Here is a 13,099-nt window from a genome sequence, read left to right as displayed (position 1 = left end):
GAGGTCTTCGTATACGTGGAGGGGGAAGAAATAAGTAATTCCCAGGAAGACAACTGTAGACGATTGTATCAGCTTATTTAGAAATCTTATCAGCATATCTTATTTGCTGTGGAAAATTTAGGTAACATTTTAAAATTAATTCATTTCTTTTTATTATGGAAAATGTCAAACATAAACACGAGCAGATGTGGTATGTAAGAACAGCATAAGGGACCCTCTTTGTACACTGTGGGGGATGCACTCCAGGGTGCCCCCTCACCCTAGTGTTCATGCCCTGTGTACTCCTCTCCCTTTGAGGGTGTGCAAAACATGCTTTCTTGTCAACAGAATGTGCCCATTTGAAGTTGCCCCTGTGGGATTGCTTTATGTTATATAAAATTCTGCCTTGCTGGAGGCTCACTCTGGGGACTCTCCTTGTGGGCCCCATGCAAAAAGTGGCTGTGCTTGGAAAGCCCAAGTGACAATGATGTCCAGGTAACCTCCAGGAATTGCAGGTTGCCTTCTTGGAGCTGAGGACAATCTCCAGTCTCTAGCCAGCAAGAAGCCAGGGCCCTTGGTCCTTCTGCTGCAAGTAAAGGAATTCTGCCTGTGCCCGGAGTGACAGTGGAAGCCAGTTCTTCTCCAGTGAATGTGAATGCAGCCTGGGCAGCCCCCTGATGGCAGGTGTGAGACTCTAAGTGGAGGACTGAGTGTACCTGGACACCTGATCCACAAAAACTGTGAGAAAAATCTGTCCTGTTTTAAGGCCACTAAGTTTGTGGTAGTTTGCAGCAATAAATAATTAAGTATACACCACCCAAGGTCAACTATTTTTAACAGTTTCCGATTGTTTCATTTACAACCCCACGTCTGGGGCTGGGAGGGTGGGAGGAGAGGAGTGAATGGGCTGGTGTGTTTTAAAGCACACTTCAGACTTTATATTATTTCACTGACAAATACTTTAGTACATATCTCTAAGAGATAACGAAGGACTTTTTAAAAGCCTAACCACAATGCCAAAAAAATTAGGTTTAATTGAGAACAAGAGTGGGAATCTTTTTAATGCCATCAAATCAGTGGATCTGTTACATTAATTGGACATCCACAGAAAAGGTGCTCGCAATAAATAGAATAATACCCCGTTGATCTCATTAGCTAAAGGAGAGGAAAGCGTATGAGAGCTTTCACTTGAAATGTCTGAAGCTTTCCAGTTGGTTTTTAAAAAATAGTCCAGCCACAAAGTACTTAATTGTCCCTGTAATATGCTTGGCTCTCATACATTATCTAAAATAATTCAAACCCAATTATGACCGTGTGCTTAAGATCCATTTTCCCTAGACCCTAACTTGCTTTGGAATGGACCCCTGTAAATTTCATTTTTATTCAAAACTCCTTGTAATCTAAGGTCATACTCTAATTTCTATTCCCACCACCTTTTCCTTACTACAGGAAGCTCCTCCCAACTGGCCTTCTTGGATAAGCCAATCTCATCTCCCTTCGACACTGCTCACTGAGGCACGCTTTGTAAGGGATATGCTAGGGATCTGGGTTCAATGCCATCTCTATCACTTGGGAGCTTTGTGATATTTGGCCAGTAGTTAAGCTTTCTCTAAGCTGGAGACAATAATGTCTCTCATGGTTCTGGGGGATATTAGACGAAGAATATGTGTAACGTGCAAAATGCCCGGTACAGAGAAGGCACCGTTCCCCCAAAACCCTCTTTGTTGGCTCCCATTTCTCACCACCAAGCCCCAGAACGCCCGGCACCACACCTCTCCCGCCCTTGTCGCGGGGGATGCTGGGACTCGTAGTTTCTAAAGCCGGAGCTGTGCTTCCTCTAGGCGCCGGCCGGCAGGAGGAAGAACTACACATCCCAGTGGGGTGTGAAAGGAAAGCAGGGCTCGGAAAACCGTGCGTTCCTGCCCAGCTGCCTTCGCTTTCCGCGGCCCCGGGGCTGCGCCCACCCCTGCGGGGGCTCGGACCCGCGACAAAGCCCGAGAGGCGCTAGCGAGCAGTCACCCCCGGCTCCGGCCGTCCCAGGGCCGCGCCGGCAGCTCCTCCTGGACTGATCGGCTGGGAAATAGGGAGGCGCGGGGGGGAGAGGAGAAGCGCGCGATTCCTCCGCTGCTTAGAGGGCTCCTCGGGGGAATGGAGGGAGAAATAAAACGAGCAGTTGTGATCATCTGTGGGGAGAAGTGGAGACCGAAAGGGCTGGGCGGCAGCAACCCAGAACCTACCCTGCAAGAGGCTTCTACTCCGGGAGGGAGGCCGGGGCCGGAGGGGACCCTGACCGCTTCCTCCGCCCTTCTCTCTCGGCCCGGAAGCCGGCCGAGCCGGGCCCCGAGACCCTCGCCCGCAGCCGGGTCCGGGAGTCAGGCCGGCCTCGGGCCGCCTCTCCCCATTCTGGCACCCGGCACCCCCCACCCCCTTCCTCGGGCATCAGCAGAGTCTCTCGGCGACTCCACCGCGCGCCCAGCGGGGGAGGAGGATGGGGGGCGCAGGCCGGGCAGGGTCACCTCTGCGCCGCGGCTCCTCAGGTCCCGGGGAGTCGCCAGGACCTGCTTGCCAGTGGCCGTGGGAATGAGCGTGTCCCGAGGCGGCAGCTGCTGCGGGGGATAAACCCGGGAGAAACCGCAAGAGAGACTGAAGTTGGTCAAAAGCGCACTGCGCGGCGCCCGACCCCATCCCTTCTCGGCCGATGCCACCGGGAGCCCCTGTGCCTGCCCCCGGGGCCGTGCCAGGCCCGGTCCGGCCCACAGCCCAGGGCGCCCGCCCGTGGAGACCCGGGCGGGGACCCAGCGGCGCCGGTGCCCGGGCTTCGCGGGAGAGGAGGAGGAGGAGGAGCAGGAGGAGGAGCTGCGGGTGAGGCGCGGCCACCGCCCACCCAGCCTGGAGTAGGCGGATCCACTCCGAGCGCCGCGCGCGCGCCGGGGCTGAGCCTTGCAAACAAGTGTCTGTGCGGTGTCCCCGCGGTCCTCCTCGCGCCGGGGCTGCTTCCTCTGGGCAGGAGGGAGCCAGGGAGCCCTCGCCGCGCGGCCCGCCCATCCCCACGCGGGGCCCGCGGACTCGACTCGGCTGCCAGGCGCAGCGACAGCAGGTCGCGGTGCGAGCGGCGCCAGAGCTCTCGCCGAGCCGCTCCTGACAGAAAAACGTGCGTGGCTGTCCCCACCCCTGGGAGGGGTTGCCGGTGCCGCGCGCGGCCGCCCAGTCGCCAGCGCTCTCTCCTGGGAGGATCCACCGCCGGAGGAAGGAGTGGACCCAACCTGGCCGCGGCTCAGAAGTGGCTCCGGAGGAAGCCGGCGCCGGGGCCGCCGCCTCGTGTCCCCTCGGGGTTTAACGCTCTGGGGTCGGCGGGCCAGAGCCGAGGCGCTGCCGGGGAGCTAGGGGCTAAGGGGCCGAGCGGGCGGCCGCGCGAGGGGGCGGGCGCTCGGCGACCCGGGGGCCGGCCGGGCTAAGCCCCGCTCCCCGGGACACGGGCTGGAAGCGACGGAGGAGCGCTGCCGAGGGCTGCCGGCCAGCGCCGTCCCCCCCGAGCGGCGCTTCTGCTATGACAGTTGGGCTCCCCGGAGGGTTAACCTGGGTGTCCTCGGCAAAGTTGTCGCCGAGCCGGGAGCCCGTGTAGGGGCCGCGGCGCCGCGGCTCGCGGGGCGGCCGGGCGGCCGGCGGCGGTCGTGGCTCGGCGGGGCCCGCGCGGCCGGGGGGCTCCTGGGGGTGTGCGCCCCCAGCCGGCTGCCCTCGTGGATGCCTCCCGGCGGCGGCGGGCCCATGAAAGACTGCGAGTACAGCCAGATCAGCACCCACAGCTCCTCCCCCATGGAGTCGCCCCACAAGAAGAAAATCGCGGCCCGGAGGAAATGGGAGGTGTTCCCGGGAAGAAACAAGTTCTTCTGCAACGGGAGGATCATGATGGCCCGGCAGACGGGCGTCTTCTACCTGACGCTCGTCCTCATCCTGGTCACTAGCGGACTCTTCTTCGCCTTCGAGTAAGTGGCGGCGACCGCTCCCCCGACGCCGCGCTCCCCTCGCCTCCCTTGTCCTCTGCCCCTCCCCAGGCTGCTTTCGTTTTCTAGAAGCTTTATCTACTGTAAATTGTTATATAATGCCAGCCCGCGCTCCGTCTTTTTTCTTTTAAAGGTCTGATTGCTTTGGGGGCCCCAAAGAGACCGCCATTCTGGGCCGGGCTTCTGGGAGCAGTGAGGGAAGGGGGCCACTTGGAAGGCCCCCCTCCACCCCTGCCTTGCTGCTCCAGGTAGCGGGTGGGACCCAGCAGGTGGGGCCACCGGTCCCTGATCCCTGGCATTCTCTCTACCGAGTTTGGGGACCCAGCAAATCAGCCCAGATGCAGCCTGGGGTGGGATGCGATCGATTTCTAAGTTGGGGATACACAGAACTGACTTTTTCCTCCCTTTCTGACAAGATATAGGGCATCTTCTTAAGCTCAGTTGACTAAATCTCCCATGCAGCTCCGACGAATAATTGAGGAATCTTGGTTATTTCAGGTTTCAAAGTGTTGGCCACTTAGTGTGCCCTGGATAGATCATTTCATCCTCTAGTCTCCTACATGTTCACTCTTGATGACAATTTCTGATTTGCCATGAGGTTTCTAAACTCTTCACTTTCAAAAAGATTGCAATAAAAAGTGTTCAAAACAATTTGGGAGCATGCGAAAGGAGACCTTACGTCTGTTAAGGAAGTGTATGACACTGCGTGACAACTTCTGATTCCAGAAACAGTCTGGCTTTTAGGGATTATATCTGGGGGAAAGAAAAGTACATGCAAGTCCTCACCGTTTTCAGGAAAATCAAATTGGCCAGTAGCAACTGTCCTCCTGCCAACTAATGAAAGGTCTTCTTATTTATTAACAGTGATTAGACAAAGCAGTTAAACCACATTCCAAATCAATTTCAGTTGCTCTTTTTGAGTCCAGCATTGAATGCAACTCCTTATGTAAGTCGCGGTATCCTATGCTCAATGAAAGGTGGAATTACTTTTTCCCCCCAGAATTTAAAAAAAGCAATATATTTATAGGGAGTTCTTCTCTGGGCTTCCTATATCCTGGTTATTATTGAGCATGATACTCCTTCAGTCTCCACCTCCTCCTGTTGGGTAGGCTTAATTAAAACCTTTCGAATTTATTTACTTTTGTTTCTGATTAGTATTAATAGTCTCTAATTTCGTGCCTGGATTTTGCCCTTCCAAATGCTGTCTCAACTGGAAATAAATGATCTCTTGACAATGTAATACTTGTCACTCAAAGCCCTTTGACTCTAAGGAGAAACGTTTTGTGTCTGAACCCTGTGCTCTGAGAACAGGCAATGAGGAAGATCTCAGATTTAGGTGAATTCCCCCCTTCCCAGCCCTTCTCTCACACAACTCCTTTCCTCCATTTCTAATGGTGTGTGCAGTTCCTGGGTGCCTTCTTGATGTTTAGGTTTTGTGTCTGTTGGACACTAGTAGGTAGATTCAGTGGAGGGACCTGTGGACCGGAGGGAAAGCATGTGCACAGGCATTGAGAGTGGCAGGGAGACACACTCAGGCTGCTGTCGCTCCCATGGGCCCTCATTGAGAGCAGGCTTTTATCCTTCCAGACCCTGGAAACTGGAAGAAGGGGCACAGAGGTTGCCCATGAGTTTACGTTATGGGTTAGGATCAACACTGGCACTGGAACGATGATGCCATGTGGTTTAACAGAAATGCTGTCTCTCTAATGGTGGATTCGTTACAGGTGGTCCTCTAGTTGCAGAGTATTAACAGTGTTCCTAATGTTAAAAAAAAAAAAAATCTCAAACAGATCCAAATCGGCACTTTTGCTCTTTTTAGTGATTTTAACTGTGGAGAACATGGGTTAATTTTGTGATTCTGTTGCAGAGCTTCAGCCACAGGTGTGCTTCGTGGAAGATGATGAATATTTCATATTCAGTATATACCTAAATCCGCACTGTACGGCTAGGGATTCCCCCAGTTATTACTTAACATCTTTTATTTCTACATTCAAACGTAGCTTCTAACCAAACCATCATGAATTCATTTTCATTTCTTGATCTTGGCATGCGTTTTTCCAAGAGTTCCCGAAAGTCCTCAACTGGCAGGTTGTTAGGGATCTTCCTCTGCGTCAGTGTTGTGTTAACTGGTGACTGTAGGAGTAAACGTGTGCACTGGGATTTTATTAGCTACTATTTGCAGCATCTCTTTTATGTCAGCTCTGTGGGAGTGTATGCGTGTATATGTGTGTGTGTTTGGTCTCCATGGGTGTTGCTTCAACTAGGCAGTTTGACATTTCAAGAAAACAAGAGGCCCATCCTGTTGCCTCTGTTCAGAAAAATCAGAGGCTGTTCAAGCTCTAGAATATTATGGTTTAGCTGAGAATATTTGTTACTGCATTGTTTTCAAGTTCTTTATTCATAAATTAAATAACCAAATTGACCAAATTAATTTGCTAGAGACCAAAGAACCAGTTAACCCCATACAGAGGAACAAAATACCAACAGGACAATCCTAAGCAAGATCCAGAGGAAATGCCAGTACTGCCTGCCCCTGGCCTGCCTTTCTCCTGCCTTCCTCTAGTTACTTATGAGACACATACCATGTGGTGTCCCCTATTTTGATTGTTTAATTTCATGTCTAGATAGCTTTTTAAAACATTTTTATTTATTATTTTTTATAGAGATGGAGTCTGCTTATGTTCCCAGGCTGGTCTTGAACTTCTGGCTTCAAGTGATCCTCCCGCCTTGGCCTCCCGAAGTGCTGGGATTATAGGTGTGAGCCACCACACCTGGCCATCATGTCTAGATAGCTTTTTATTGGAAACAGAGTCTCACTCTGTTGCCCAGGCTGGAGTGCAGGGGCACAATCGCGGCTTGCTGTATCCTCGACCTTCTGGGCTCAAGTGATCTTACCATCTCAGTCTCCTTGGTAACTGGAACTGCAGGCGTGCACCACCACACCCGGCCAAGCTTTGTATTTTTTAATAGAGACATAGGGGTCTCACCGTGTTGCTCAGGCTGGTCTTGAACTCCTGGACTTAAGTGATCCTCCCGCTTTGGCCTCCCGAAGGGCTAGGATTATAGGTGTGAGCCACTGCGTCTGGCCATCATGTCTAGATAGCTTTTTATTAGAGACAGAATCTCACTCTGTTGTCCAGGCTATAGTGCAGTGGTACAATCATGGCTCATTGTAGCCTCAACCGCCCAGACTCAAGCGATTCTCCCATCTCAGCCTCCTTAGTAACTGGCAGGCGTGCACTACCTTGTCTAAGTTTTGTATTTTTTGTAGAGACGTGGTGGTGTTACTGTGTTGCTTAGGCTGGTCTCAAACTCCTGAGCTCAAGTGATCCTCCTGCCTTGGCCTCCCAAAGTGCTGAAATTATAGGTGTGAGTCACCGCACCTGGCTGTCATGTCTAGATAGCTTTTAATGTTAGTAAAATTCATTGTCAAACATTAGAATTGTGTTTTCCCAGGTACACAAAAGCAAATAAAATGTGTGACAAGAAAAATGAATAACTTAGTCACTTAGTTTGAGTCTTCCCTCGTCTGCAGTTCTTCTCTCATCCCAGCTCTCATTTCTGACCTTGAACAGATGGACAACAAAGTTTGTCCAAGAGAAATGAACTTACTGGAGCTCAGCAGCAGGTGTTGATACAGCCTTCAACCCTTGGAGAAAGGCAGGGTGGAAATGAATTATTCCCACATCAAAGATGAAGTGACAGAGGCTTGGTGAGGTTAAATAGTCACCTCCCGTCGCGCAGCTGATTTGTGGGAAGGCTTCTGGCTGCAAAGCCAGTGCTCTTTATGTCTGACCGTGCTGCTCCTGCTTCACGGTTAAAAGCATGGATTTTGGAAGGACAGACCCTAAGATTGTTACTAGCACTATAAACCCAGGTAAATGGTTTGTCTTTTTTAAGCCTTAGTTTCCTAATCTGCAAACTGAGATTAATAATAATCTACATTTAAATGATGGGAAGATTAAATGGGAAAAATATGTTCTGCACAGTATACAGTATAATATGTATACAGTACAGTATATGATATACTGTGTACCAGTGTCTGGTACATAGCAAGTACTCAATAAATGGTACATGTTATTAGAGTAAACCTTAGAAGTAGCCCCCCAAAGACTCTGGTCACCTTTCTGAGAGCATTTTGAAGAAGGGAACATGTAGGTTAATAAGCAGCTGTGACTGTGAAAAAACTCAGAACTGTTTAGTCTGCTGTTAAAGACTTGGCCAGGTGCAGTGCTCACGCCTTTAATCCTACCACTTTGGGAGGCTGAGGTAGGAGGATCCCTGGAACCCAAGAGTTTGAGACCAGCTGGGCAACATAGAGAGACCCCATCTCTAAGTTTTATTTAAATAAGAGTTAAAATATAAAAATAAAATAAACACCTTTATTTGAGTCCAAGGAGCCTCTGTGAAGCTATGGTTTTGCTGTTACCCCTTTAGAATGGGAGTCTTTCAGGGATGTCTGGGGACCTGTTCTTTTTTTTTTTTTTTTTTTTTTTTTGAGACAGAGTCCTCCTCTGTAGCCCAGGCTGGAGTGCAGTGACACGATCTTGGCTCACTGCAACTTCTGCCTCCTGGGTTCAAGCAATTCTCCTGCCTCAGCCTTCCAAGTAGCTGGGACTACAGGCATGTGCCACCACACCTGGCTAATTTTTGTATTTTTACCAGAGATGGGGTTTTACAGTGTTAGCCAGGATGGTCTCGATCTCCTGACCTCTTGATCCACCCTCCTCAGCCTCCCAAAGTGCTGGGATTACAGGCCTGAGCCACCGTGCCCAGCTGGAGACCTATTCTTATCCAGACTGGATTTCATATTAGTTTTTGAAGACACCATCCGAGAACAATGAAGACAGTACAGAAAGCTACTAGAAGCAAGCAGATGCAGTACTGTACTCTTTCTCAAGCAGGGAAGGACTGCTTATCTGTTGGCATCTTTGTGCACCGTATGGAGTACTGATGAAAAGTGGCAGCATTTCATAGCTTAGGGGAGGTGGGGAGGTGGGGAGCTGACTGCAGTGCTATCCAGACATCTCACCCTCCTTGCAGCCATTAAGAGTCTCATCAAAGGCTGTCTATGCAATGTCATCATTCTCACATTCCCAGAAGTAGAATTTGAAAAGATCAGTGAACATTAACAATGTCTTCTTCTCCCTGACATATACACACACACAGCCTGCTTTTGTTTATAGTTGTATTTTTTATTTGTTTATAGTTATATTTTTAAAATAAAATGTCTTTGGTCCTGAAATATTAAACTTTCATAGACTTGCTCACTGGGGCAGAGCGAAGGAAACAAGCAGGGAGGCTGGGTGAGGTTCGTCTTTTCAGCAGCATCATATGAGGTGAGGATGGTCTGCTTAGATCTGGGGCCTGACTGTGTCTCCCCATTCTACAGTGTCACCACAGACAAGTTTCCTGGGGCTCAGACTTGAGAATGTGGGGACATTCTCAGATTTCTCATCACTAAAAGTCCATTGATAGTTTTTTAAAAAAACCTCTCTTTCTCTCTTTTCCTCCCTCCTTCCTTCCCTTCTTTTTAAATCTAGCTAATCCCTCCTGAAATAAATGATGAATAATTGGGAGTCAATGGAACTGGGATCATGTTTGCCTTGAAGATGCAACTTGGGGCTGTCCTCTGCAAATAAACGTGTCATTTCCAAGAATAATGTCTCTATTCTAGATGGGTAACTTTTACTTTCTAGTAGAGGGTGCTGCCTTTATAACAGAATGACTCCATCTTTTCTTACCACCTCCCGACCATGCAAAGCTGCATCGACCTCTCCACCATCACAGAAAACATCTGCAGAGGGTCCCATCTGTTTTTTCCAAGTGCTTGCCATGCTGTGCATCATAGAACACCATGGGGTTGATTCAGACAATACTTGACCCTCAGGACCTTACCACAGAACCGTTCCTGGGAACATAGTACATGGAGCCAAGGACATTTATTTATTTATTTATTTATTTTTTACGTTAAAATGAATTTATTCTGTTATAAGTGAGGTTACTCAGTTACATTTCATCTATATCTTCACATCCATCTTTCCAATGTTCTGTTAGTCTTCTCGATATTTTTATTTTTTTTCCCATTTATTTTATTGCATTTAGGTTTTGGGGTACATGTGAGGAACATGCAAGATTGTTGCATAGGTACACACATGGCAGTGTGATTTGCTGCCTTCCTCCCCATCACCTACATCTGGCATCTCTCCCCTTGCTATCTCTCCCCAGCGCGCCACCCCCCACCGCCCCCCCCCATTTCCCCCCGACTGACCCCAGTGTGTAGTGCTCCCTTCCTTGTGTCCATGTGTTCTCATTGTTCAACACCCGCCTCTGAGTGAGGACATGCGGTGTTTGATCTTCTGCTGTTCTGTCAGTTTGCTGAGAATGATGGTTTCCAGGTTCATCCATGTCCCTACAAAGGACACAAACTCATCGTTTTTGATGGCTGCATAATATTCTGTGGTGTATATATGCCACATTTTCCCTGTCCAGTCTATCATCGATGGGCATTTGGGTTGGTTCCAGGTCTTTGCTATCGTAAACAGTGCTGCAATGAACATTCGTGTGCACGTGTCCTTATAGTAGAACGATTTATAATCCTTTGGATATATACCCAGTAATGGGATTGCTGGGTCAAATGGAATTTCTATTTCTAGGTCCTTGAGGAATTGCCACACTGTCTTCCACAATGGTTGAACTAATTTACACTCCCACCAACAGTGTAAAAGTGTTCCTATTTCTCCACATCCTCTCCAGCATCTGTTGTCTCCAGATTTTTTAATGATCGCCATTCTAACTGGCGTGAGATGGTATCTCAATGTTGTTTTGATTTGCATTTCTCCGATGACCAGTGATGAGCATTTTTTCATATGTTTGTTGGCCTCATGTATGTCTTCTTTTGCAAAGTATCTGTTCATATCCTTTGCCCACTTTTGAATGGGCTTGTTAGTTTTTTTCTTGTAAATCTGTTTTAGTTCTTCGTAAATTCTGGATATCAGCCCTTTGTCAGATGGGTAAACTGCAAAAATTTTTTCCCATTCTGTTGGTTGTCGATTCACTCTAATGACTGTTTCTTTTGCTGTGCAGAAGCTGTGGAGTTTGATTAGGTCCCATTTGTCTATTTTGGAGCCAAGGACATTTATAACCCACTGTGGTTCCACAAGAACTTTAGGTGACTTCAAAACCTTATTAATGATCTGTTGACATGAAAGCACTAACTCATTCATTTGTGTACAAGATCAACACATGTCAGTTCCTAGAGGATAGGGACTTGCTTTGTTCATGCCATATCCCCAGGACTTACAATAGTACCTGGTCCATAGCAAACTCTCAGTAAATATCTGCTGTTTAATGAAGTAATGATAATACTGAAACACTTTGGAAAACACCTTTCTTTTTTTTTTTTTTTTTTTTGAGACAGAGTCTCTCTCTGTCCAGGCTGGAGTGCAGTGGTGTGATCTTGGCTCACTGAAACCTCCACCTCCTGGGTTCAAGCAATTCTCTGGCCTCAGCCTCCCAAGAAGCTGGGACTACAGGTGCACGCCACCACTCCCAGCGAATTTTTGTATTTTTAGTAGAGATGGGGTTTCACCATGTTGGGCAGGATGGTCTCGATCTCTTGACCTCATGATCCACCTGCCTTGCCCTCCGAAAGTTCTGGGATTACAGTCATGAGCCACTGCACCTGGGCTCTGATAAAACTCTTAAGGATGCTATTGACTACACATTGTGTTCTCTTTCAACTAGTGACACTAAATTGTGCAGAAAGGACTCCTGTAGGTTTCTATACTAGAATAGTTACGGTTAATTATTTAATGGGCCATATCTGCATATCCTGGAGATTTTTTTTTCTTTTTCAGTAGAGTGTTGGATGTAATTTATTCACAGCAGAGTTATTATGTCTTAGGAAGATAATTTAAATTCAAAGTCTCAAGGAAGTGCATTTGTTCTTTTAGAGCTGATGTTGTTAGGAAAGTAAAAAACAGTGGTGATCAATAGATCCTTAATTAGTTACATCCAGGAATTTGGATCTAATAAAATGTCAGTTGATTCAGATAAGGGCTGGGGACCAACCTAATGTTTTGTTCAGTTCATCACTAAATGTAAAGGCTGGTCTTGGTTCAAACTTATTTTTATAAACTGGATGATCTTCTATCTCCCCAATTTCCACCTTTTAAAAATGTAATGTGAGATTAATACAGAAGATTATATGTAACACTTGCAAGTTTTGAAGTAAAATACTACAAAGAGCACCCATGAAACTACCACCCAACCCCAGAAGCACATCAACACCAGCACTTTTGAATCTACTTGGTCCTCTGTCTTGACTCAGTTCCATCTTCCTGACCCTCCCTGAGGTCATCACAGTCGGAGCTTAGTAATTATCAGCACCTTGCTTTGTCTTCCCTCAGGGATTTTGAGTGTGTTTATTCCCAAATAATAGGTTATTTAGTTTGGTTTATGTTTCTTTATAAATATGACATCATGCCGTAATGTAGTCTTTTAAAAAATAATAACACTGATTTAATTTGGATTTATCATAAGATAACATCACAGCATAGATTTAAGGCAGTCTATTCATGAATCCATGTAATTCTGCAAATGACAGAACTTTTATTTTGAAATGATTTCAAACTTCCAGAAGAGTTGGAAGACTAAAGAACTCTGTATACTCTCCATTCAGATTCATCAATTGTTAACGTATTTCTGTAGTTATTTCTCTCTTTTTCCCTTCTCCCTCAATCTTGCTATTAATAGTTTCCCATCAGACTATTGGAGACTAAATTGTGGATATTATGTTCCTTTATATCCAAAAACTTGTGCATGTAAATTTTAAGAAAAAGAATGTTCTCATATAAATACAGTCATGGCATCAATTTTAGGAAATCTAACAGATACAACAGTTCATATTCAGATTTTGCCATTTGTCTCAATATTGTTGGATTTATCATAATGGTATTTGTTTTCTATTTAACAAATATGTATTTTATTTCTCTTTCCCATCTTTTGGTTTCTTTTAGATGAATTGCATATTTTCAGTGTTTTATTTTATTTTTAACAAAATTTTAGGCTATGTTTCCTTGTGCTGGTTTTTTTTTTTTTTTTTTTTTTTTTTTTTT

The 13,099-nt window shown here is 47.2% G+C and overlaps 1 protein-coding gene across 4 annotated transcripts in view; it reads left to right on the top strand.

The window, feature by feature from the left end:
- The first annotated feature begins 2,914 nt into the window (after window positions 1-2,914).
- ZDHHC14 (zinc finger DHHC-type palmitoyltransferase 14) overlaps window positions 2,915-13,099 on the top strand; it is a 305,991-nt gene continuing 295,806 nt past the window's right edge. For 2 of the 4 annotated variants that reach the window (XM_037741941.1, XM_037741934.1), the window contains exon 1: window positions 3,623-3,962. In XM_037741941.1, coding sequence (XP_037597869.1) covers window positions 3,721-3,962 — 242 coding nt within the window. In that variant the 5' untranslated portion in view covers window positions 3,623-3,720. Of the gene's footprint in view, window positions 3,963-13,099 lie in introns of all 4 variants that reach the window. The other 2 variants (XM_017538681.2, XM_017538670.2) reach the window with 2 other exon arrangements.

The sequence above is a fragment of the Cebus imitator genome, unplaced genomic scaffold (assembly GCF_001604975.1).
Source record: "Cebus imitator isolate Cc_AM_T3 unplaced genomic scaffold, Cebus_imitator-1.0 Scaffold6, whole genome shotgun sequence".
Classification (NCBI taxonomy): domain Eukaryota; kingdom Metazoa; phylum Chordata; class Mammalia; order Primates; family Cebidae; genus Cebus; species Cebus imitator.
The sequence above is the reverse complement of the archived record's forward strand: the minus strand, read 5'-3'. Positions and strand labels throughout refer to the sequence as shown.